Source organism: Chiloscyllium plagiosum, chromosome 17 (assembly GCF_004010195.1).
Source record: "Chiloscyllium plagiosum isolate BGI_BamShark_2017 chromosome 17, ASM401019v2, whole genome shotgun sequence".
In the NCBI taxonomy this organism is placed as follows: Eukaryota; Metazoa; Chordata; class Chondrichthyes; order Orectolobiformes; family Hemiscylliidae; genus Chiloscyllium; species Chiloscyllium plagiosum.
The window spans coordinates 67,102,306-67,129,066 of NC_057726.1; the positions used below are offsets into that span (position 1 = coordinate 67,102,306).

Here is a 26,761-nt window from a genome sequence, read left to right on the forward strand (position 1 = left end):
GATGTGGACGCCATCAGGTGCCCACCACTGGGCATAAAGCACAAGGTGGACTCCAGTTCAATCCTTCTTCTGGCCACCTCTCAGTCATGGCAATGTCCAGGCAAACAAAACCAAAACACTGCAGCTGTTGGAAATCCAGACTAAAAACCAATCAGTGTCGGAGAAACTCAGCTCGTCTGGCAGAGTTAGTGTTTCGAGATCAAACCGACTCTTCCTCAGTTAGTGACAGAATTGCCTCAAGAAGGCAGGTTTAATTCTGGTGTCACGCAACGAGGGGAAAGGGCCTAATTAACGTAATGATTGGTCTGACTCATCAAGTACTTCCTGAGGGACAGGAAGCGTCCATGCACCTTACAGTACAGGGCACTGTGGGCACAGGGCTCCATCCTATAAACAGCAGCCACAAAGGTGCCCATGACCATGGGATACCATCGAGATAATGACCTAAGGGCGCTGCACACCAAATAGTCTTCTGTGACAATGGGTAACCAACTTACCTGGTTGGGATGTCCCCAGTGTGGATACCTTGATCTGGCAGGATGTACTTAACAATGACTATGATGGTCACGTACCAAGTCCCCAGCACACTCAGAGTACTAGAGAGAGAGAGAGAGAGAGAAAAATGGAAAATCATTCAAACGGAGTGGTTGGGCCAGCTGCATCACTCCTGGAATATCCACTCTACCCCTGCTTAACACAACTAGAAAAGTTAGGGTCTGGGCTACCTTCTTGAAATGTCTTGAGGGGATCTGGCCTGGTCTGGTCCATAACAACACGCCACAAGAACTCCTGTTCTTACCAAACAACATGCTCAAATCCTCTTGTGAAATGGGTCAAATAAACTGTTTGTTTTTCGAATTGGTCGTTGTACCTGCACCTTAGCTTTTAGGTGACTTATGAACAAGGACATCCAGGTCCTTTAATACACAGACATCTCTCAATTTATCACTATTTAAGAAACATTGTACTTCTGTTGCTCAGCTGTCACTATAAGGGAATGTAAACTCCAAGGATTGGTGCACTGGCATTTCAAATAACACACACATCACAACTATGACACATTCGTTGACACAAGTGGAGAGTGATTCATGATCTCACAATTTCACTTTGATCCTCACAGCAACCACAGAAACAAAAAAAAAGGATGAAATTTTTCCACAGGTTTTGTTATGACGGTTGTTGTAACAGTCAGAGGGAAGAACATCTAAACTGGGTTGTGGGGGACTGACAATGAGCCAAAAGTCAACTGTCTCGGACTTGCGAACTGCGATTTGGAGATCAGTGGAAAGAAATAATCTCGAGTGGACAAGAGACAGAATAACACAAGATGGAGGAAAAGGCAAGCCACCCACTTTGTGTGAGGTAACCATAGTCCCACACAAAGGGGCTGATAAGCTCCTCAGCTGAAGCCAGGTTGAATCATGAGGCATGGACTTTGCAACAGTGACACCAGGAAGACTTCGGGCAAGTGATAGTTGAGATTGTAGGGCAAGATTGGAAGGACTGGTGGTGGTTTGAGCAGATGACATTGGTTGTGGAAGGAGGAGCAATGGCTGGGCCTGGAAAGCCAGCTAAATAGGGAGAGAATGGGTGCACAAAGACAGGGATCGACGTGCATTGCAAAGAAATGAGCTTGGAAAAGACTGATGGGTGCTGAAGAGACAAAAAGCTAGAATATGATGGATTGGATGGGGTGGTGGAGGAAAAGGAACTAAGAGGGCTATGGGGAATTAGAGATAGCAACACAGAGCAGTAGAGAGGTATACAATGGTCAACGGTTTAGGAAAAAGAAATCCAATGAGTTCCTCAGTCTTGTTAAAGATGAGGGTATAGAAGGGAGCTAAGGAAGTTTGCGTCTGGATGGTGGGTGCCCCACACTATCAGTCATAAAAGCAGTTGTCACGTGAGTCTGTGGCATCAGGGCGAAGGAATCATTGGTGAAAACAAAATGAGAAATGGAGAGTATGGACGACTGCTACAGCTAGGAGTAGATCCAGGAGCGTATGGACTGAGGAGAGAAGAGAGAGAATTTAAGAGCCAAAATTCAACACGATAGGCATCAGAACATCAATAAACCAAGCACTAACCTGGCATATTTCTGGAAGCCGATCTCTTTGGGGATGGAGAGAGGTAGGATGACCAGGAGAGAGGTGACTGAAATGGTGAACTTTCGGTCATTGTACCAGTGGCCATTAACTGAAGAATCTCCCTCAGGTGTGTGCATCAATGCCCCAACAACTGCAAAACAAAGCAAATACTGACAACCATTTCCGCACGGAGATGGTGGGAGATGGTGGCATCGTAGTAATGTCATTAGACTAGTAACCCAGACTAATGTTTGAGGACATGGGGTTTGAATCGCAACATGCATGAATTCAATAAAATAACCTGAAATATAAAAGGGAGGCTAGTGACGACCATGTCCCCACTATCGATTGTTATAAAAATCCCCTTTAGGGAAGGAAGTCTGCCATCTTTACTCAGTCTGGCCTACATGTGACTCCAGACCACAACAGTGTAGTTGATTCTTAACTGATTCAGAGTGCTGCTGGGCTATGAGGGATGGACAATAAATGCTTCCCAGCCTTCAATACTCACATCCCTTCAATTAATACAACAAAACTCATGGCTTTCTCAACTTTGTTTACCATTTCTTCCGTGGTGCAGTGCTCAGTGTTATCTTGAGCAGCAACCAGATCAATGGTCCATTTCAAACTCTACAGAATAGGGCTTCACTGCATTGGTATTTATGGACAGCCTGTAACAAAATTCTTTTGACAAACCCAAACATTAACAAATTTTAAAACACAATCTGGTCATTTACCATATCGTTCATGCAACCTAAGTGTGCAAACTGGCAGATACACGTCCTTCATGAACAGGTACTACATGGAGCGTAACATGCTCTGGGACTTTCAGCCATCATGATGAGCAAATAGAGACACTGACATTTTTTTTTTTTTACAAACCCACCGACTCCCACAGCTACCTGGATTACACCTCTTCCCACCCTACCTCCTGCAAAAATGCCATCCCGTATTCCCAATTCCTCCGCCTCCGCCGTATCTGCTCCCAGGAGGACCAGTTCCACTACGGAACACACCAGATGGCATACTTCTTTAGAGACCGCAATTTCCCTTCTCACATGGTTGACGATGCCCTCCAACACATCTCATCCACATCCCGCACCTCCGCCCTCAAACCCCGCACCTCCAACCATAGGAACAGAAGCCCCCTGGTCCTCACTTTCCACCCTTCCAACCTCCGCATAAACCAAATCATCCGCCGACATTTCCGCCACCTCCAAATGGACCCCACCACCAGGGATATACTTCCCTTTCCATCCCTTTCAGCAAAGGCCGTTCCCTCTGTGACTACCTGGTCAGGTCCAACCCCCCAACAACCCACCCTCCCTTCCTGGCACCTTCCCCTACCACCGCAGGAATTGCAAAGCCTGCGCCCACACCTCCTCCCTCACCACCATCCAAGGCCCCAAAGGAACCTTCCACATCCAAAGTTTCACCTGCACATCCACCAATGTCATTTATTGTACCCGTTGCTCCCGATGCAGTCTCCTCTACATTGGGGAGACTGGACGTCTCCTCGCAGAGCGCTTCAGGGAACATCCCTGGGACACCCGCACCAATCAACCCCACCGACTTGTAGACCAACATTTCAACTCCCCCTCCCACTCTGCTGAGGACATGCAGGTCCTGGGCCTCCTCCACCGCCATTCCCTCACCACCCGACGCGTGGAGGAAGAACGTCTCATCTTCTGCCTCGGAACACTTCAACCCCAGGGCATCAATGTGGATTTCACCAGTTTCCTCATTTCCCCTCCCTCCACCTTACCCCAGTTTCAACCTTCCAGCTCAGCACTGTCCTCATGACCTGTCCTACCTGTCAATCTCCCTTCCCACCTATCTGCTCCACCCTCCCAACCGACCTATCACCTCCATCCCCACCCCCATTCACCTATTCTACTCTTTGCGCAATTCTCCAAGTGTGGCCTAACCAAAGTCTTATAAAGCTGCAAAATGACACCCTGACTCTTGCACTCAATCCCCCCACCAATAAAGGAAAGCATGCCACGCACTTTATTTACCACCTTATCTACTTGCGTGGCCACATTCAGCGAGATATGGACTTGAACCCCATGCTCCTTCTGTGCATCAATACTGTTCAGGGTCCTGCCATTAACTGTATACTTTTCCTTAGTATTTGATCTCCTAAAGAGCAACACCTCACAATCCCCTGGATTAAACTCTCTGTGCCATTTCTCCAACTGATCTCTATCCCACGGTATTCTTTGACAACCTTCTATCCTATCCACAACTCCACCCATATTTGTATCATCTGCAAACTTACTAATCCACTCACCTATCTACATTTTCATCCAAGTCATTTACATATATCAGGAACAGCAGAGGTCGCAGTACACATCCACTAGTTGTGGACCTCCAGTCTGAAAAACCCTTCCACCTTTACCCTCTGCCTTCTATGGGCAATGGGTAAAAACAATGACTGCAGATGCTGGAAACCAGATTCTGGATCAGTGGTGCTGGAAGAGCACAGCAATTCAGGCAGCATCCGAGGACAGGCAAAATCGACGTTTCGGGCAAAAGTCCTTCATCAGGAATAAAGGCAGAGAGCCTGAAGCGTGGAGAGATAAGCTAGAGGAGGGTGGGGGTGGGAGAGAGTGGCATAGAGTAAATGAGAGAGAGACTCCCTGAGATTCTTGTAGAGAGAGGAGGAAAACTTCTTCAAGGCAGGCATCCTTGCAAGAGGATTCGCAGTAGGGTTAATATCCTCGGCAGAGTGGGAGGGGGAGTTGAAATGTTGAGCCACGGGGCGATTTGGTTGATTGGTGCGGGTGTCTCGGAGATGTTCCCTAAAGCGCTCTGCTAGGAGGCGCCCAGTCTCCCCATTGTAGAGGAGACCGCATCGGGAGCAACGGATACAATAGATGATATGGGCAAGCCAATTCTGAATCCACGTGGCCAAGGTCACAGTGAATCCCATGCATCTTAGTCTTCTGGATGAGCCTACCATGAGAGGCTTTGTCAAAAGTCTTACTAAAATCCACAAAGACATTCACTGTTCCACCCTCTCAATCAACTTTGGCATCTCCTCGAAAAATTCAATCAAGCTGGTAAGACATGACCTACCCTGCACAAAGTCATGCTGACGGTCCCTAATTCGGTCATGCTTTTCCAAACGGGTGTAAATCCTATCCCTAAGAATTTTCTCATATAGCTTCCCAACCAAATGTGAGAGAGACTCACTGGTCTATAGTCTCCTGGATTGTCCCTATTGCCCTTCTTGAATAGAGGAACATTAGCTGCATTCTCTCCATGTCTGCATGGGTTTCCTCCAGGTGCTCCAGTTTCCTCCCAGAATCCAAAGATATGCATGTGAGATGGATCAGCCACGGGAAATACAGGGTTACGAGGTTCACATAGGGGCGGGGGGGATGGATTTCAGAGGGTAGGTGTGGACTTGATGGGCCGAATGGCTTGTTTCTACACTGCAAGGATTCTATAATTCGCGTGGCTATAAACTGTGGCTACAAGAGCAGGTCAGAGGTTTGGAATATTGCCACAAACAACTTATCTCCCGACTCCTCAACGTCTATCCAACATCTACAAGGTGCAAGTCAGGAGTGATATGGGATAGTTCTCCACTTGCTTGGATGAGTGCAGCTCCAACAACACTCAAAAAGCTGGCCACCATCCAGGTCAGAGCAACCGATTTGAGTGGCACCTTATCCATCATTTTCAATATTAACCCCTCCGCCACCAACACATAGTGGTAAGAGTGTGTCTAGCATCTACAAAATTCACTGCAGCCACTCACCAAGGCTCCTTACTGGTGATCTCTGCCATCTAAAAGGACAAAGGCTTGGGAACAGCACTAACTGCAGGTTCTCCTTCAAGCTAGACATCATCAGACTTGGAAATAGATTGCCATTCCTTCAGTGCTAATGGGTCAAAACCCTGATCTCCCTTTCTAATGGCATGGAGTGTCTACCTGAACCCGCTGCATTCTCCAGTTCCTACACCATTTCTCTCACTGGCTACATGCCACAGAGACGCTCCCCAGCCCCAGCTAATAGGCTAACCCGTCACCCTGCCACGACTCACTCTTGTCCAGCTGATCTCCAATGATGATTAAGAAAGCGATGCAGGTGCCAAAGGTGTAAACAGCGATAAGGATGTCGCAGATGGTACCAATCACCTGCCCGCAGGCTGCCCTCACCACCTCCTGGTAAGTGGTCTTGCTGCTGACCTGTGAGCAGTAGGCCAGAATCACCAAACCGGCGATTATAAATAACACTAAACACTGCAGGGGGAGAAAAAAGTAGTGAAATGCATTATGGTGAAAGTAACACCATTTAAAATTACATCATACAGTACAAACACAGACAGCGCTGATGAAAACCTCTCCCTACTAACATAATGATTGATAATCAGAGGATACAGATTTAGAACACAGAGGAACCTCGATTATCCAAACGACACGGGCAGGGAGTATTTTGTTCGGATAATTGAATGCCAGATAACACAGTTTAGCCAAGCATCGGGACCTTGCGTTCTTGTTTGGATAATCTGAAATCTGGATAATCAAATACCAGATAACCGAGGTGCCTCCGTAATTGGTAAAAGAACCAGAGGGGAAAGGGGAATTGAAAGAAAACTGCAGCATTAGTTAATCTCTTCATGGCCAAGTCCTCCTCTTTGTCTACATTCTTATGAGCTCTCTGCATTTCCCAATTCCAGATCTATCAGGTGGCCGTGCACCAAGCTCTGAGTTCCCTCCTGAAGGCTTTCTAACTCCAGCTGTGCCGTAGCGCTTCCCTTTCCCAATCAGCCTTTGGTCCCTTTCACTCCTGGTGCTCAGTGTCAATTTATTTTTATTAATTCTTGGCACGTGAACATCACTGGGTGGGCCAGCATGGATTACCAATCCCTAATCACCTTGGAGAAGGTTATGGTTAGCTGACTTCTTGAATCACTGCAGTCCACGTGAATCACAGAATCATAGAAACCCTATGGTGTGGAAATGGGCCATTTGGCTCAACCAGTGGGCGGCACGGTGGTTAGCACTGCTGCCTCACAGCACCTGAGACCTGGGTTCAATTCCCGCCTCCGGCGACTGACTGTGTGGAGTTTGCACGTTCTCCCCGTGTCTGCGTGGGTTTCCTCCGGGTGCTCCGGTTTCCTCCCACAGTCCAAAGATGTGCAGGTCAGGTGAATTGGCCATGCTAAATTGCCCCCTGTGTTAGGTACAGGAGTAAATGTAGGGGTATGGGTGGATTGCACTTCGGCGGGTTGGTGTGAACTTGTTGGGCCGAAGGGCCTGTTTCCACACTGTAATGCAATCTAATCTAATCTAATCAGTCCACCCTGACCCTCCGAAGAGTAACCCACCCAGACACATCCCATATTTGCCCCTGACTAATGCACCAAACCTACACATCCCTGAACACAGGATGACCAATTCACCTAACTTGCACATCTTTGGATTGTGGGTGGAAATCGGAGCACCTGGAGGAAACCCACGCAGAATATGCAAACTCCACACAGTCTCCCGAGGGTGGAATCGAACCTGGGTCCCTGACGCTGGTGAGGTATCAGTGCCAACCACTGAGCCATCATGCCACCTCTAAAGGTGCAATATAACATCACGCCACTTATGTAGTGCAATATAAGATAGTGCTGCTAGGAAGAGTGTTCCAGGATTATGACCCAGTAACACTGAAGGCTCAGTATTTAAGGATCTATTTGCACGGCAGACAGTAAAGGTCCATTAAATTATTCTCAGGGTAGGTGGGGGCTGTGGAGAAATTGAGTTGGGTTGTGATTTTCTGGAGTTCAGAGGAACAAAGTGATCTCGTACATCCCAATGACTCTTGAAACATACAGGATTCTGAAGGGGACAGTGTGAATACTGAGAGGCTGTTTCCCCGGTTGGTGAATCTATAACAGGAGCCAGGGTTTCAGAACAAGGTGTCAATCATTTAGGATGGAGATTGGGAGAACTCGTGGCACTCAAAGGGGAGTAAAAGCTTTGGAATTCTCTGCCCTAGAGAGCTGTGATATTCCATGACTGAACATATGTAAGGGTGAGATGGACAGACATTTGATTTTGTTTTTAGGGAATTGAGGAACAAGGGGAACAGCTGGGAAAGTAGAGTTAAAGCCAAAGATCAGCCAGGAATATACAGCACCGAGTGGCAGAGCCCAGTGGGCTGAATGGACAACTCTCCCCTGATTCTTATGGCAAAGTCGGGTTACAATACCTGTGAAACACTTCGGGATATTTTGTTATGTATTGCTGACAAAATAAAAAGACTTTTTCTTTACTCATTGTTGAATTAACAAATTGTCTCAATGTGAGGGGAAAGCAAAATTCATACCACACGAGGTGTCGTTTTCCCCCCCTTTACATCGACGTTTCTTACAAACTGTCCTGATGAGGGCAAGATGAAAAGCTTCAATAAAACGCACTGAAATTCTGTAGTATCAAACTATTTTACTGCATTAAAGGTGCTAATATAAATGCAAGGAGCTGTCACGTGCCCTCTGCATGCTCAGCAACGAATAGCGAGTGGCTGTGAACATGACTCCAGTCTTCAGCTGAAAGGAGCCCTGCCAGTAGTGAAGATATTCCCATGGGCTAGCACAGTGGCTCAGTGGTTAGCACTGCTGCCTCACAGCGGCAGGGACCAGAGTTCAATACCACCCTCGGGTGACTGTGTGCGGAGTTTACACATTCTCCCGGTGTCTGCGTGGGTTTCCTCCGGGTGCTCCAGTTTCCTCCCAAAGATCTGGGGATTAGGTGGATTGGCCATGCTCAATTACCCTGGGATGTGCAGATTAAGGAAATTAGTTATAGTTAACATGGGATGACAGAGATAAGGTGGAGGAGTGAGTCTGGGTGGAATACTCTTTGGACTCAAAGGGCCTGCTTCCACACTAAGAATTTTATAAGTTTACATGTGAGCCTTCTCTCCTGTAGCTTTGATTGCCATTGCTGTTCTAAGTGTGTTTGCAGAAAAGGTGAGGCAGTAGCAGAGGACAGACCCGACAGTCTACAGAGCTGCCACAGAGAACACCACCCAGATCACTGATCATCTCAGGTACCAGCACTCTGGTTACGAGGGGGTCACCCAAAACACAGCAGGCACCAGAATCTCCCCTCAGAATCCTGAGCCTAAACTTCCGCATCTAATTATTGGAACTGTTTGGAACAATGCTGCAACTTCAGACTTGGGAGGTCAACACTGAGCTAAACAAAAAAAGATTGGCTGCTTCACTGGAATGAGACACTCGCGCTGGCAAACAGCTACTGGAACTGATGGGCATAACATCGGCTTTGGCATGGATAGGGTAAATAGACAAGGTCTTTTTCCCTGGGATGGGGGAGTCCAGAACTAGAGGGCATAGGTTTAGGGCGAGAGGAGAAAGATTTAAAGAGGAGCTAAGGGGCAAACTTTTCACGCAGAGGGTGGTGAGCTGGAATGAGCTGCCAGAGGAAGCGGTGGAGGCTGATGCAATTGCAGCATTTAAAAGGCATCTGAATGGATATATGAATAGGAAGGGTTTAGAGGGATATGGGCCGGGTGCTGGCAAAAGGGACTAGATTAGGTTGGGATATCTAGTCAGCACAGATGAGTTGGACCAAAGGGGCTGTTTCTTTGCTGTACATTTCTATGACTATTATATCTGGTCAGCATGGATAAGTTGGACCGAAGGATCTGGTTCAATACTGTACACCTCTATGACTCTCTGACCGTCTCACCAGTTGCAGGACGATGCCAGCCACCACTCCCCCGGCCACAAAGAAGGCATAGGGAAAGTTGAGCAGCCCTGCACCCAGGGCAGCGTTCACCACGATGAACACAGCCCCGTACGCCGGCGTGCCTCCTTCCCGTTTCCTATTGTGGCTCGCTGGGTTCTGCAGGAGACTGGTCTTCTCCTCAGCCTCTGGGCTCCAGCTCCAGTCCTGCTGTTCACTGTTCACCGTGGCTTCACAGAACGCCATCTCCACGTGGACAGTCAACTGGAAAAGGAACCACCGCCTGAGCACTTAGTCAGCCATCCTGCAAGGCAAATGACGTCAGACCCGAAACCTTCTGATCATGCACAGAGAAGTGAAAAATACGGACTTCCTCTTCACTTTGTTCAGACTCAGCATCTGAAATAAAGGAGAGACAGAGAAGATGAAATAAAACAAATTAAAACAGAGAACATGGTGCACAGCATCTCCCCATATAATCAACCATATGAATTATGAGCCTTCCTTTCTCCAACAGTGTAAACGTGGCTCAGTGGGAAGCACAGTCACCTGATAGACATTCATCTAAGTCTCTCTCTCGAGACAGGGATGGACAATTTGAGCAGGGTTGCCATTCCAATGCAGAGCTGAGGGAGTGCAGTGCTGTCAGGAGGTAGCGCTATCTTGTGGAGGTGACAAAACCAAAGCTCTGTAAATGGTTACGGAATCACAAAAGTGTTACTGCACAGAAAGAGGCCATTCAGCCCCTTGTCTGCACAGGTTCCCCAAATCAGCATGACGACATAGTGCCACTCACCTGCCTTTTCCTTGTACAGTTACACATTTAAACAATCATCCTGTTCTCTCTTGAATGTCTCTGGAACATTTCCAGCTAGCGTACTGCAGACCCAAACCACTCAGTGTAAAAAAAAGTCTTTTCTCGCTTTACATTTGCTTCCTTTACAAATCTTATATTGTCCTGCAGTCCTTGGTTTGTTAAAAAAAAATTCATTCATGGATCGTCACTGGCTAGGCCAGCATTTATTGCCCATCCCTAATTGCCCAGAGGGCAGTTAAGAGTCAACCACATCGCTGTGGGTCTAGAGTCACATGTTAGCCAGACCAGGTAAAGTGGCCACAGTCCCCTCCCTCCTCTTCGTGCCCACTCAGATTCCTTCCCTAAAACACCCAGATTAGAATTCATCATTAGACTCTTAGTTCCAGGTTTTTATGGAATTCAAAGTCCACCATCTGCCACGGCAGTATTTGAACCCTGGACCCAGAACATTATCTGGGTCTCTGGAATAACAGTCCAGCGACTTTACCATCAAGCCATCACCTCCCCCAGATTCTGTTGAGTGGGAATTTTTTTTTCCCTCATCTATCTACTTTGATCAGCCCTCTCATAACTTAGCAAACCTTTATCTGATCTCCTTTTATCCTTCCCATGTTCAAAGCGAACAGTAACAATCTTTTCGATCTATCCTCATCGCTGAAGTTTCCCATTCGTTGAACCATTCTTGAATAAATCATTTCTACACACTCCCCAGTACAATCACATCCTTACTGTGGTGTGATGCCCAGAAATGTACCCAATACTCCAGCTGAGGTCTACCAAGTATCTTATACAAGTTCAACATCACTTCCTTGCTCTTGTATTCTGTCCCTGGTAATGGAGCTGAGGATACAATATGCTTTATCAACTACGCTCTCCATCTATTTTGCCACTTTCAGTATTTTGTGCACATATACAGCCAAGTCTTTCCTCTCCTGCGCCTCCTTTAGAACTGTGCTCCTTAATTTGTGATGTCTATCCACGTTCTTATCAAAACTCATCACTTCACACTTCTTTGCACTGAACTTCACCTGCCCTCTCCAGTAACTTGTCGTGTCCTTTTGGAGTTCTACATTGTTCTCCTCATGGTTTACAATTCTTCATCTGCGAACTCTGAAATGGCCCCCTCCATACCAAGTAGATGGCTTATTGAGGAAAAGCATGTGTCCAAATAGTGACACCTGGGAACTCCACTGTAAACATTCCTTCAGCCCAAAAATATCCATTAAACATTACTCTCTATTTACCATCACTCAAACTAATTTTGCTTCCATGTTCAAGAGCTATAGTATTCCTCACAGATCTGGTGTATGCCATAATATCAGTTTGAAGTCTATGTACCCTCATCAACAACATCAACCATTTCAATTATCTCTTCAAATAAAAAGATAGTCCAGCACATTAGTTAAATAGGATTTCCTCTTAAACTGCAAGGTGCTACATTTTGATAGGGCAAATCAGGGTGGAACTTATACAATTCATGGTGAGGTCCTGGGGAGCGTTGTGAACAGAGACACCTTGGGGTGCAGGTTCACAGTTCCTTGAAAGTGGAGTCACAGGTAGACAGGATAGCGAAGGATGGGTTTGGTACGCTTGCCCTTATTGGTCAGCGCATTGTGGGCGGCACGGTGGCACAGTGGTTAGCACTGCTGCCTCGCAGCGCCAGAGACCCGGGTTCAATTCCCGACTCAGGCGACTGACTGTGTGGAGTTTGCACGTTCTCCCCGTGTCTGCGTGGGTTTCCTCCGGGGGCTCCGGTTTCCTCCCACAGTCCAAAGATGTGCAAGTCAGGTGAATTGGCCATGCTAAATTGCCCGTAGTGTTAGTTAAAGGGGTGGGTGTGGCGGTGAGGGTGGGTTGCGCTTTGGCGGGTCGGTGTGGACTTGTTGGGCCGAGGGGCCTGTTTCCACACTGTAAGTAATCTAATCTAATCTATAGTAGTTGGGATGTTAAATTGCAGCTGTACAGGACATTGGTGAGGCCACTTTTGGAATACTGTATTCAATTCTGGTCTCCCTAGATATTGTGAAATTTGAAAGTGCTCACAAAAGATTTACAAGGATGTTGCTGGAGTTGGAGGGTTTGAGCTATAAGAAGTGGCTGAGGCTATTTCCCCTGAAGCAGAGGCTAAGGGTGACCTTAGAGGTTTATAAAATCAGGAAGGGGCACGGATAGTGTGAATAACCAAGGTCTTTTTCCCCAGGTAGGAGAGTCCAAAACTAGAAGACATAGGTTTAGGGTGAGGGGGGAAAGATTTAAAAGGGACCTAAGGGGCAATGTTTTCACACAGAGGTTGGTGAGTGTATAGAATAAGCTGACAGAGAAGGTGTTGATATAATTACATTTAAAAGGCATCCGAATGGGTACATGAATAGGAGATTTAAGAGGGATATGGGCTAAATGCTGGCAAATGGGACTAGATTAATTCAGGATATCTGGTCGACATGGACAAGTTGAACCAAAGGTTTGTTTCCACGCTGCATGTGACTAACACATTTTTTTTCCCCACATCACTACTGAATCTATCCTGAATAACTTTTTTTGAGAAGCTTCACAACACTTAACAGTGAAAGGTATCACAGCTGTATTTGAAAGAAGGATACCTTATCATCCAGTGTCCTGATCAACATTTAACATTCCACCAACATTATCAGAGAATCTAACAATTAGCATATTGCTAATGAACTTACTGATTGCAGCATTTCAATGACTACAAATTAAAAGTGATGCAGTTTCTTTGAGGTAAAACAAATGTCAGCAGAGCAAGGACTGAATGCTTCCCTCTAATTGCCTGTACAACATGTACTGTAAAGATTGGATTCTTGTTGACTGAGGTGTCTTGAAGTTCAGTGATGCCACCATGTACATGAGTATAATTGCTCTGTGGCTTCTGTACTTATTTTACCAACCCATAATAAACAGAGTCTAGATTAGAGTGGTGCTGGAAAAGCACCACAGGTCAGGCAGCATCTGAGGAGCAGGAAAATCGACGTTTCGGGCAAAAGCCCTTCATCAGGGACCATAAACAGAGCTGACTGGTTGACTCACTGACTGACCAGCTGAACTAAAATAGTAAATGGAGAGCTTTTATACTACAGTGTCACGAGCCACAATGGCACCCAATTGCCTTAAAAGGTACAAGAGTCTGTGAGATTTACGCAACACTATGAACTGCTGACTTGGTTGTACAGCACTAAGATGAACAAAGGTTACAAAAGGAGACCCTTTCACAAAGTTGCCTTCCTCTCTGATTAACACCATAAGCAAGCGCCTCCGGCTGTTTTATTAGGCTGAGCCACTGAAACATAAGCAGCACGTGAGCCCATCTCATGGTGGCCTGTGCTGCGGGAACTAGGTGCCAGCAGCTTGCACCCTGTTCAACTCAGATAAATACTATCCGCCAGGCTGTTCAGGTCTCAAGAAAGCGAGGCCTACAGCACCAACAAAATACTGCGGACACTGGAGATCTGAAATACCAGCAGAAAGTGCTGGAGAAACCCAGCTGGCAGCATCTGTGGAGAGAGAGAGAGAGAAAATAAAACAAGAGTCACAGGGCTCACAGTGTAGAGTACTTCCAGCAGCTTCTATCAGGATAACATTAATAACTGAGGTGACTGATTCACCATTTGATGTGAATGTAATTTAGAGAGAGAGGTGTTTATTGCCCAGCAGTGAGGGGCATAACCTCCCCCTCTCATTAAAGCACAACAACCAGACCCTCTCCCAACCAACAAAAGCACCTACAATTAGTTACTCCCTCCTCCTCTTCCCTCCCAGGACACGGACTACTCCCCCTCCCTCCTCTCCTTCCCTCCCTCAGCCATTACCTGCAGGAAACCCCCTGAGCCGGCTCGCTCTCCCCTTCCCTTCACGACCGCTCTGTCACATGACCACGCGGCTCTCCCACGTGACTGGATTTACCGCGGGGACCGCCGGGAACTGTCGCTAGGCACGCCGGTCGTTGTAGTCCACCCTTGCGCTGCAACCGCGAGGCTCCCAGGCGGCTGGGGGGAGGCAATGCAGGCAGGCTGGACCATATGGGCCTTTCTTAAAAAGAGACTTGAGCATTGCATAGAGATGGATGGGGGGGGAAGGGTCAGAACACAGTCCAGGCTCATCACATGATGAGATCTCAGGAGCATTATTTGTTCCATCTCCTGATATAGGAGGAGTTATGGGACTTGGGACTTCAAATCCAAACCAGAGAAATACCTCAATACAACACAACTGCAGAGGCTGGAAATCTAAAAACAAACACAGAAATTGCTGGAGAAACTCAGCAGGTCTGAAGAAGGGTCACTGGACTTGAACTGTTAACTCTGCTTTCTCTCCACAGATACTGTTAAACCTGGGAATTTTTCCAGCAATATGTTTCAAAGCCCTCACCTGTTTTCCTATTCCTCCTGTTTGCACCCAGTTCTTTCATTATCATCAGTGTGTAAACAATCCCAGCTCCATTTCACAGCTGCATTGGAAGAGGAGGTTGTGAGATGGCATGAGAAGGAAGAGGAGGGACAAATGAAGTGGGGACTCTTAAGGCATTCAACAGCTCATCTCTTCTCTCACCTTCCCAAGACACAGCCTCCCAGCCTTGCTCAGGGCCATCAAGGCAGGGCAATGAGCAGTCTATCTTCAGCTCTGTTGGATGGTAGATGTAGGATTCATAGAAACAAGGAGAGTTCACAGTTGGTATCAATCACATTGCCAGTATTACTGAATGTGGCATTGTAAATGAATCAAACAGTGTATTTAAACTCTGCTTTATGATGCCATCTCCAGCTTAGCATTGCAATCTCCACCTGGACATTAATCTGTTGGAGAATGGAATGATCAAAGTGGAGGACAAGCAAGGGCAGTTCATGTGCTGAAAGGGTTTTTGAGTGGGAGCGATTTGTGTTTGCAGTGGCTCAGGGTTTCGCATTCACATTCAGGTTATCTAAAGCAAGGACACTGAAGGCTTCTCTAGCAGTGCGATGAGCAGCTGCAGATAGCCAGCTCAGGTCCAAGCTCTGCTTCAGGGGATGCTGAGCAGATGTGCTTTCCTCCTCCTGCAGTTCCTTCATGTTGTGCAAAGTTCAGAGACCAGGGTCGCTCCCGAAAGCCTGGCTAGTCTGTACTGAAATCCCTTCCCACAGATGAATACCCTAGGGTGCTCCAATAGCACTTTGACTGCTACGAATGTATCCAGCCACTGTTGCAAACATGAGTTTCCCCATGTCAGACAGAACTGGACAGCGTTCAACTCAATGCCTTGGCAAACATAGCGTTAGTCACCTCAGGGAGATATACACAGCAAACTTGTTTTTAACTAGTACCTATGGGACCACAACTGTGTCAGTTGTGCAAATATTCCTGTTGATCAAGAGTCTGCATAATCAATGTAAAAGCCTGAGTACTAGAAACGCAATGCATAGGACTTACACGTCACTGTTGTACTTTATTTACAGCATAAATGACTTCAACGATAGAGTAACATTGCCTTATAAAACGTATTGGCAGGGAACCTTCTCATTAAACCTCAACATACGACTCAGACTTTGAGATAATACAGGAAACTTCCCATATTTCAAGTTTGTTTTTGCTGGTTCATCAAGAATGCCGGTTCATGGTTAAGTCATAGAGCTGTACAGGATGGAAACAGAGCCTTTGCCCAACTCGTCCATGCTGACCAGATAACCAAATAAACACATTCCCATTTGCCAGCACCCGGTCCATATCCCTCCAAACCCTTCCTATTCACATACCCATCCAGATGCCTTTTAAATGTTGTAATTGTACCAGCCTCCACCACCTCATCGAGCAGCTCGTTCCGTACACGTACCACACTCTGAGTGAAAAAGTTGCCCCTTGGGTCTCTTTTATATCTTTCCCCTCTCACCCTAAACCTATGCCCTCTAGTTCTGGACTCCCCCACACCCCAAGGAAAAGTCCTTCTCTATTTAACCTCATGATTTTATAAACCTCTATAAGGTCACCCCTCACCCTTCGATGCTCTCGGGAACACAGCCCCAACCTATTCAACCTCTCCCTGTAGCTCAAACCCTCCAACCCCAGCAACATCCTTGTAAATCTTTTCTGAACCCTTTCAAGTTTCACAACATCTTTCCTAGAGCAGGAAAACCAGAACTGAATGTAGTATTCCAAAAGTGGCCTAACCAATGTCCTGTATGGCTGCAACATGACCTCCCAACTCCTGTACTCAATGCTCTGACCAATAAACAAAAGCATATCAAACACCTTCTTCACTATCATATCTACCTGTGACTCCACTTTCAAGGAACTATGAACCTGCACAATAGGTCTCTTTGTTCAGCAACACTCCCCAGGACCTTCCCATTCAGTGTATAAGTCCTGTCTCGATTTGCCTTACCAAAAATGCAAAACATCACAATTTTTCTAAGTTAAACTCCATCTGAAACACCTCAGACTCCTTTCGCCTCATTCCTGATGAAGGGCTTTTGCCGACATGTCGATTTTCCTGCTCCTCGGATGCTGCCTGACCTGCTGTGTTTTTCCAGCTCCACTCTAATCTAGACTCTGAACTCCAGCATCTGCAGTCCTCACTTTTGCCTCCATCTGAATCTCCTCAGCCCATTGATCCATCTGATCAAGATCCCATTGTACTCTGAGGCAAACCTCTTGCCTGTCCAGTACACCGCCAATTTTGGTGTCGTCTGCAAACTTACTAACCTTATCTCCTTTGTTCACATCTGAATTATTTCTATAAATGCCAAAAAGCAGTGGGCCCCCAGCACTGACCCTTGTAGAGGCCTCCAGTCCAAAAAGCAATCCTCCACAACCACCCTTTGCCTTCTACCTTTGAGCCAGTTCCAATTGGCTAATTCTTCAAACCCTCCAATCCCAGCAACATCCTTGTAAATCTTTTCTGAACCCTTTCAAGTTTCACAACATCTTTCCTAGAGCAGGAAAACCAGAATTGAATGTAGTATTCCAAAAGTGGCCTAACCAATGTCCTGTATGGCTGCAACATGACCTCCCAACTCCTGTACTCAATGCCCTGACCAATAATCAAAAGCATATCAAACACCTTCTTCACTATCATATCTACCTGTGACTCTACTTTCAAGGATCTATGAACCTGCACTCCAAGGTCTCTTTGTTCAGCAACACTCCCCAGGACCTTCCCATTCAGTGTATAAGTCCTGCCTCGATTTGCCTTACCAAAAATGCAGAACATCACAATTTTTCTAAGTTAAACTCCATCTGAAACACCTCAGACTCCTTTCGCCTCATTCCTGATGAAGGGCTTTTGCCGACACGTCAATTTTCCTGCTCCTCGGATGCTGCCTGACCTGCTGTGTTTTTCCAGCTCCACTCTAATCTAGACTCTGAACTCCAGCATCTGCAGACCTCACTTTTGCCTCCATCTGAATCTCCTCAGCCCATTGATCCATCTGATCAAGATCCCATTGTACTCTGAGGCAAACCTCTTGCCTGTCCAGTACACCGCCAATTTTGGTGTCGTCTGCAAACTTACTAACCTTATCTCCTTTGTTCACATCTGAATTATTTCTATAAATGCCAAAAAGCAGTGGGCCCCCAGCACTGACCCTTGTAGAGGCCTCCAGTCTAAAAAGCAATCCTCCACAACCACCCTTTGCCTTCTACCTTTGAGCCAGTTCCAATTGGCTAATTCTCCCTGTATTCCACATGATCTAACCTTGCTAACCAGTTGACCGTGAGGAGCCTTGTCGGAACACCTTACTGAAGTCCGTACCAGATGGTGCAAGATGGCCGCTGACAATCCTGCTGGAGCTCCTGTGCTCCGCCCATTCTTTTTCCACTTTCTTTCCTCTTCTTTTTTTCCTTCTTCTCTTCCCTTAGCAACAGAGGCGAACCCTGGAGTGGCAGCAGACTGGGAACCCCTGAACAGCGCGAGTGGTGAGTCATGGAGCAGCATGTGGGCTGACAGTCCTGGAGCAGGCAGTGAGTTACGGTGGAGACCAGTGTGGGGAGGCAGTCCTGGAAATTACCTTGGAGCAGCTGAGTGCTGGTATTGAGAGAATTGAGGCTTGGAGTGCAGAGGGTGACAGCTGTTGGACTGGGGTCTGGTGTGGGTGGTCAGATCACATGCAGAGGCCCTGTGCTGAGCTGCTACAATGTAATGTCTATTTGAAATTTCCTACTTTACTTTCCTGATGAAGGGCTTACGGCTGAAATGTCGATTTTCCTGCTCCTCGGATGCTGCCTGACCTGCTGTGCTTTGCCAGCACCCCACTCTCGACTCTGATCTCCAGCATCTGCAATCCTCACTTTCTCCTACCTTACTTTAACGTCAACATTTAATTATGTCTTTTTATAAACATACTTTTCAACTCTGTAAAGTAATGCAATTACTTTTATTCCACTGCTGTACCTAAGAATTGTAGTGAGGTACTCAAACAAGATGTCGCCATAAGAAGGCAGACATTGTAAAAGCTTTTCACTCTACCCCTATAATGGAGTTTGCGTGATAATAAACGGATATTCTATTTTATCCTATAGATCAAATCCACCGATCTGGCCTCATCAATCCTCCTTGTTACTTCTTCAAAAAACTCAATCAAGTTAGTGAGACATGATTTCCCACAGAAAGTCACACTTACTATCCCTAATCAGTCTTTGCTTTTCCAAATACACATTAATCCCGTCACTCAGGCTTCCCTCCAACAACTTGCCGATACCTGAAATGCCGACTCTCCTGCTCCTTGGATGTTGCCTCACTTGCTGTGCTTTTCCAGCACACCTTTTGACCCTTACTACCACTGATGTCAGGCTCACTGTTCCATAGTTCCCTGGCTTTTCCTTACCACCTTTCTTAAATGGTGACACCACATGAGCCAACCTCCATTCTTCCGACACCTCATCTGTGACTATCGATGATACAAATATCTCAGCAAGTGGCCCAGCAATCACTCCCCTAGCCTCCCAGAGTTCTAGGGTACACCTGATCAGGGATTTATCCACCTTTATGCATTTTAAGACATCTCACACATCCCCCCCCCCCCCGTAATGTGGACAATTTTTCAAGATGTCACCATTTATTTCCCCACCTTCTCTATCTTCCATACCCTTCTACACAGTAAAAACTTATGCAAAATACTTGCTTAGTATCTCCCCCATCTCCTGCGGCTCTACCCAGATATCACCAACAGACCAATGGATGGAGGGAAACTGAAGGAATTCAGTACCGTGGTGCCAGCCACTGGCAATGCAGGCCCAGCAGGGTCTCTTTTTCCAGGAGGCTGCAGATCTCCTGCTGTGAAAGATTGAACAGTTGGACCGTGCGCCTGGAGAGCATCACCTCCTGTGCATCCATCCCCCTGCTATGTCACGTGCAGCAGGCAGTAACTGTCCCTGGCTGCTGGGAGAAAGTGAGGACTGCAGACGCTGGAGATCAGAGACAGGAGTGTGGTGCTGGCAAAGCACAGCAGGTCAGGCAGCATCTGAGGAGCAGGAGAATCGATGTTTCGGGCATAAGCCTCCTCCTGTTCCTATTAGGATCACCCGAACTGGAGCTGCACAAGCTGCTCCTATGCTGCAGCAAAGGGCTGAGAGATTCAGGATTTTAGATTAGAGTGGTGCTGGAAATCTCAGGGAGTCCCTCTCCCGCTGAGAGATTCAGGTCAAGGTGAGTAAAGCTCAAGGTTGGTGACATTGCTTTCATAAAGTTGGAAGGGACCGGCGAAATGGCACTCAGAGTGGAAATCATTTCAGATAACCAGCCTGTTGGTGTCTTTGATCATTGACTCCTGACTGAACACATGCTTTGTTGAGCTGGAGGACTTCATACCCCTGACTTACAAAGTGCCATTTGATTATACAGCATGAAAGGGCCCCCCCCCATTTGCCTCAATACGACCCTGGAGAAACTGTCTTAACATTCAACCTTATGGGCGTATTGCTATGGGACTTGTGTAGATTGTGCAGCTTTAATAGCGCAGCTCTGATGGGCATATGCTCACTTATGTACTGTACCACAGTACAGGAAATTGTCAGGATACTGTCATATTTCTAGGAAGCCTGCATTTGTCAGCGATTGCCCACTCATCATTTTACGCCATGGATGGCACTGTGGCTCAGTGGTTAGCACTGCTGTCTCACGGCACCAAGGACCCAGGTCCGATTTCACTTTTGGGCGACGGTCTGTGTGGAGTTTGCACATTCTGCTCGTGTCTATGTGGGTTTCCTCCAGGTGCTCTGGTTTCCTCCCACGGTCCAGGTTAGGTGGAATGGGCAGGCTAAATTGCTCCGTAGTGTCCAGGGATGTGCAAGCTGGGTGGATTAGCCACAGGAAATGCAGGGTTACAGGGATAGTGTAGGGATTGTGTCTGAGTGAGATGCTCTTCAGAGGGTCAATATGGACTTGATGGGCTGATAGGATCCCCACAGTGTGGAAACGGGCCAATGATTCTTCTATCATTAACGAATGAGTGTGAAAAGTCTTACTCCCAAACACATCTCACCTCAAACACCTGGGACAAAATAAAATCGTTTTACTCAGAAGAGCCAAAAAGACTGAAACAGAACGAAGAACTGTGACTGCTGGAAATCTGAAACAAAAACTAAAACTGCTGGAGAAACTCAGCAGGTCTGACAGCGTCTGTGGAAAGAAAGCAGGGTCAACATTTTGTTTCTTTAGAACTCACATTAGCTAGGAACAAAGGTGGCGTCTATGAAGATGGGGAAGTTAAGGAGAAGTGAGACAATAGATGGAGCCAGAGCCCATGAGAGAGGGTGTCAAAAGAGTGGATAACAGCATGTACAGGAGAAAGAAAAGCTGATAATGGGAACCGTAAGCAGGTGGAAATGGTTGGCTATACTTAAAAGAAAGCTATTATTAAACTGGAGAGGGTTCAGAAGAGAGTTACAGGAAATTGCCAGAAATGGAATGTTTGAGTTATAAGGAGAGGCTGGCAACTTTTTTCACTGGAGCATAGGGGGTTGAGGGCGACCTTACAGAGGCTTATAAATTTCTGAGGGGTATGGATAAGGTGAACCGCAAAGGTCTTTTCTCAAGAGTTGGGGAGTTAAAAAATGAAGGGCATATTTTTAAGGTGAGAGGAAAAAGATTTAAAAAGATTTACGTGTGGAATAAACTTCCGGAGGAAATAGTGGACGTGGGTACAGTTATCATGTTTTAAAAGACATTTGGATAAGTAGATTAGATTACTTAGTGTGGAAACAGGCCCTTCAGCCCAACAAGTCCACACCGAACCTCCGAAGCGCAACCCAGCCAGACCCATTCCCCACATTTACCCCTTCACCTAACAATATGGGCAATTTAGCATGGCCAATTCACCTAACCTGCACATTTTTGGACTGTGGGAGGAAACTGGAGCACCCGAAGGAAACCCACGCAGACACGGGGAGAATGTGCAAACTCCACACAGACAGTTGCCTGAGGCGGGAATGAATAAGAAATGTTTGGGGGGGATATAGGACAAGCAAAGGCAGCTGTGACTAGTTTGGGATTATGGTCAGCACGGGCTGTTTGGACTGAAGGGTCTGTTTGAGTATTGTATTGTGATGACAGGGTCAGGGGTGTGGAGGTGGGTAAAGGACATTGAGGAAGCTGTTCAGGTTTTAAAATTACTGAACTCAATATTGAGCCCTAGAGGTTGCTGGGTCCCCAAGTGGAAAATAAGATGCAGTTCCTCCAGCCTACTTCGGTGGGGCACCGCAGCAAGATGTGGATGGGGAACACAGCGGTCTTTTGGAAGTGGCAGGCATCTGGAAGCTAAGGGACATTTTTACAGATTAAAATACAGATTTTACACGAAGTGGTGGCTCAGTCTGCATTTCATCAATGTAACATTGTGGAGGAGACCACATGGTGAACAGTGAGTACAGTAGACCAGACTGAGTAAGTTGCTGTTTCACCTGGAAGGTGTGTCCGGGGCCTTGGACAGTGAGGAGGGAGGAAGTAAACAGGCAGGAGTTACACTTTCTGCGACTGCATGGGAAGGTACTGTGGGGAGGAGTGGACCAGACTGTCCCAGAGTGAGCGGTGCCTGACAAATGCTGACAGAGGGAATATGGGCCGAGAGGGGGCACATATGGCAACGTATGACCTTTTGGAAGTGGTGGGGTGACAAGTGAGGACTGGGGGATCCTGGAGGAGGGAAGAAAAGGGGTAAGGGCAGAATGGTGGGAAATTCCCTGCTAGTGGGGAGTGCTCAGTTGAAGCAGAAGGTAGACATTTTGGAGTCCCCCTTGTCAAAGTTGGCATCATTGGAACAGACGTGAAGGAGACAGAGGAATGGAGTCTTTACAGAAAGCAGGGTGTGAGGATGTACAGTCAGGGAAAATATGGGAGTCGGTGGGTTTGTAATGGACACTGGCAGCCAACTTATCCCCAAAAACTGAAACAAGAGATGTCAAGGAAGGGGAGGGAGGAGTCAGATATAGACCAGGTGAAGGTGAGAGCAGGGTGGAAATTGGAAGCCAGATTGATAAACTTTTCCAATTCCAAAGAAGAGGTAAGCAGCACTGATGATATCATCGATGCATTGGAGTAAGGAGCAGGAGTTGGAACAGGGAATCTTCCGTGTATCCCCCGAAGACTCAGGCATAATTGGGGCCCATGCAGGTACCCATGGCCATCCCTTTGACCTGAAGAAAGTGAGGGGAGTTAAAGGAGTTGTTGTTCAGGGGGAGGATGAGCTCACCGAACCAGAGGGTGGTGGTAGTGGACAGGAGTGCTTCAGGCCTTTTCTCCTGGAAGAAGTGGAGAATCCTGAGACCATCCTGATGGGGGATGGCTGTGTAAAGGGGTTGCAAGTCCACGGTAAAGAGGAGGCAGCCGGAGCCTGCGATATGGAAATTCTGAAACTGACACAAAGTCGAAAGTCTGACTGAAAATTAGTTATGTCCCTTCAGCACTTTAGAGTGAAGACAGAACATTACCGCGCAGTACAGGCCCTTGATGTTGCACCGACCTATGGAATCAATCTGAAGCCCATCTAACTTACACTATTCCATTTTCACCCATATGTTTATCCAATGACCATTTAAATGCCCCTAAAGTTGGCGAGTCGACTCCTGTTGCAGGCAGAGCATTCCATGTCCCTACTACTCTCTCAGTAAAGAAACCCAAGATGGTCTGCTCTCAGCATCCTCTTATCAAGAACGATAGTGTGTGTTTTGGTGTCTGGGTGAATCAAGGGATGTTGGGAACAAATGGAGTTGTAGCCCAAATCAGCCACAAGTGGTCAACTCCGGCTCTTACATCTATGTTTTGTTGTTCTGTTCTGTTGGCTGCAGTTCAGGTGTGTAACACCCTGACTTCCCCCTCCATCACTACACACATCAGCAGCAGTGGGATGCATTAAAACAACACAGAAAACAATGCAGGTCACACAGGGAACCAAAGTTAATTGGTACTGATCATTAAAGGAACCATTTTATTGAGGCATAAGTACAGGTTTCTAAGAGCCTAGACTGGAAACAGAATTTAACAATGTGCAGCAAATCTGAGCTTGCCACCACAGCCATGTACCATTTGGCTGGAAGAGCCCTGGACCTTCAAATACTGCGCTGCCTTTTGGCATGTGCAGGGTCAAACATTTTCATTCGGTCAACCACACACCACTAACCAGTTCTACCATGATAAGACTCTGTTGCAGTTCCAGACTACAACCTATACAGAGCATGATCGCACGATTTCTGGGTCAGTCCTTATGACCGATACCAATTCAAGAACAAATGTGAAGCCAAATGACCAGCCTCAAATACTCAAAGCAAAGACCTTTGCACCTACATAACATAGGAGAGCGCCTGACGTGATACTGATAAAAACATTATGAAGTAAGCAAGCTGCAGGAAGGCAATACTCACTGCTGACAGTAAGTGTGGACCTAACAAGTGAATTAGTAGGGGTCAAACGCAAACAGGCAGGTGATTGATTCATTCTGAGGGCTGTGGTGAAAGCAAATCAGACAGGGACAGAGAGAGGGAGTTAGCACAGGGGCTTGGGATAGACAAATCGCAAAGGGAAATTTTACTTGTGTCAGCTGTACAAGGCAGAGTCTTTGAGGAAGGGTAGGGAGCAGGTGTTTTACTCAGCCACAGCTAATTTGCAAAGTAGACCCAAAAATTCTCATCTTTAGTGGATTCAGAGTGAATTCAGAGCTGCGGTCACCGAGAGAGTTAATATCTCAGTTAGCCAGCTGTATACTCTCCAATAAACTCCCTGAAGTGTTGGAAGGCTGTAAACCAGCCCCATCCTCACACCGGACCTTTCTGTACTGAACATCCGGCAGATAGTAACAGTAGCTGACTGCTAAACTCTGAACAAAATACTCCTGGCTCTGGCTGTGGTTGAAAGCTGAGTTTCCTGCTCTCGGGTCTTCCCCTTCCTTCGCTGTTTTATTTGGAGACTTGGTGGATGGCGTGTGCAAGGTAGCCCACATTGCCAGAAGTGACTCCAGCCACAGAGATTCGACCATCCTTGGTCATGTAAACTGAGAATTCTTTCGTCAGCCGCTCTACCTGTCATGAAACACACAATAAACTCCATTAGCCCACTCCATTGAGTAACAGAAAATAAACATGGAATTCCAAGTACCTTTCTCCAGGTGAAAACAGTCCTAGCTCAAGGCATTAAGAACAACAGACTGTGCCAGCATTTAGGGTTTCCCCACCATGACAATCACTCAAACATTCCTCATGTCACCTAACAACTAACAGGACGCACAGTGCAAACATCATACCAAGCCTTTTAATCACAGCAAACACTTTAATTATATTGATTAATTTCACCTCTAAGACTTCTAAACTCAAGAAGTAATCATAGGAACAGGAGTAGACCATTCAGCCCCCTGAGCCTGTACTGCCATTCAATGAGATCTTGGCTGATCTGTGATCTAACTCCATATACCTGCCTTTGGACAATATCGCTTTGCTTAACAAAAAACATACCTAAGATTTAAAATTAACACCTCTTATGGTTGCGGGGAATGGCCTCATGCTGTGTCCCTTATTTTGAACATTCCCCTTCTCTCCCCCAGCACTGTCCCACAACCACACGGCAAAGAACATAGAATAGCACAGCACCGTATAGGGCCTTCAGCCCTCAATGTTGTGCTGGCCTTTTATCCTACTTTAAGATCAGACTAACCTACATACCCTTTACTGGATTAACGTCCATGTGCCTATCCAAGAGTCCCTTAAATGTCCCTAATGTATCTGACTCTACTACCACTGCTGGCAGTGCATTCCACACACCCACCACTCTCTGTGTAAAAACCGATCTCTGACATCTCCGCTAAACCTTCCTCCAACCACCTTAAAATTATGCCCCTTCGTGACAGCCATTCCCACCCTGGGGAAATGGCTCTGACAATCCACTCTATCTATGCCTCTCAACATCTTGTACACCTCTATCAAGTCACCTCTCATCCTCCTCCTCTCCAGTGAGAAAAGTCCTAGCTCACTCAACCTTTCCTCATAAGACATGCCCTCCAGTCCAGGCAGCATCCTGGTAAATCTCCTCTGCACTCTCTCTAAAGATTCCCCATCCTTCCAATAACGAGGTGACCAGAACTGAACACAACATTCCAAGTTTAACCAGGGCTCTACAGAGTTGCAGCATAACCTTTCGGCTCTTCAACTCAATCCCGCTGCTAATCGGACATTTACTATAAACCGACCGACTCCCACAGCTACCTGGACTACACCTCCTCCCACCCTGCCCCCTGTAAAAACGCCATTCCATATTCCCAATTCCTTCGTTCTCCACCGCATCTGCTCCCAGGAGGACCAGTTCCAAATCCATGCAACCCAATGGCCTCCTTCTTCAAAGACCGCAATTTCCCCCCAGACGTGGTTGACGATGCTCTCCCAATTCCTTCGTTCTCCGCCGCATCTGCTCCCAGGAGGACCAGTTCCAAATCCGTGTAACCCAGATGGCCTCCTTCTTCAAAGACCGCAATTTCCCCCCAGACGTGGTTGATGATGCTTTCCATCGCATCTCCTCCACTTCCCGCTCCTCCGCCCTGGAGCCCCGTCCCTCCAATCGCCACCAGGACAGAACCCCACTGGTCCTCACCTACCACCCCACCACCCTACATTTACATCGCATCATCCGTCGTCATTTCCGCCACCTCCAAACGGACCGCACCACCAGGGATATATTTCCCTCCC

General features: G+C 46.9%; 2 protein-coding genes across 2 annotated transcripts in view; both read right to left on the minus strand.

Annotated features, from left to right (window-relative positions):
• slc38a7 (solute carrier family 38 member 7) overlaps positions 1 to 14,604 on the minus strand; it is a 32,947-nt gene extending 18,343 nt beyond the window's left edge. The window contains exons 1-5 of the mRNA XM_043707366.1: positions 14,443 to 14,604; positions 9,805 to 10,200; positions 6,144 to 6,342; positions 2,088 to 2,238; positions 498 to 596 (exon numbers count right to left, since the gene is read on the minus strand). Coding sequence (XP_043563301.1) covers positions 498 to 596; positions 2,088 to 2,238; positions 6,144 to 6,342; positions 9,805 to 10,047 — 692 coding nt within the window. The 5' untranslated portion in view covers positions 10,048 to 10,200; positions 14,443 to 14,604. The remainder of the gene's footprint in view (positions 1 to 497; positions 597 to 2,087; positions 2,239 to 6,143; positions 6,343 to 9,804; positions 10,201 to 14,442) is intronic.
• A 9,386-nt stretch (positions 14,605 to 23,990) lies between these two features.
• LOC122558594 (aspartate aminotransferase, mitochondrial) overlaps positions 23,991 to 26,761 on the minus strand; it is a 54,665-nt gene continuing 51,894 nt past the window's right edge. The window contains exon 10 of the mRNA XM_043707367.1: positions 23,991 to 25,108. Within this exon, the coding sequence (XP_043563302.1) occupies positions 24,986 to 25,108 (123 nt within the window). The 3' untranslated portion in view covers positions 23,991 to 24,985. The remainder of the gene's footprint in view (positions 25,109 to 26,761) is intronic.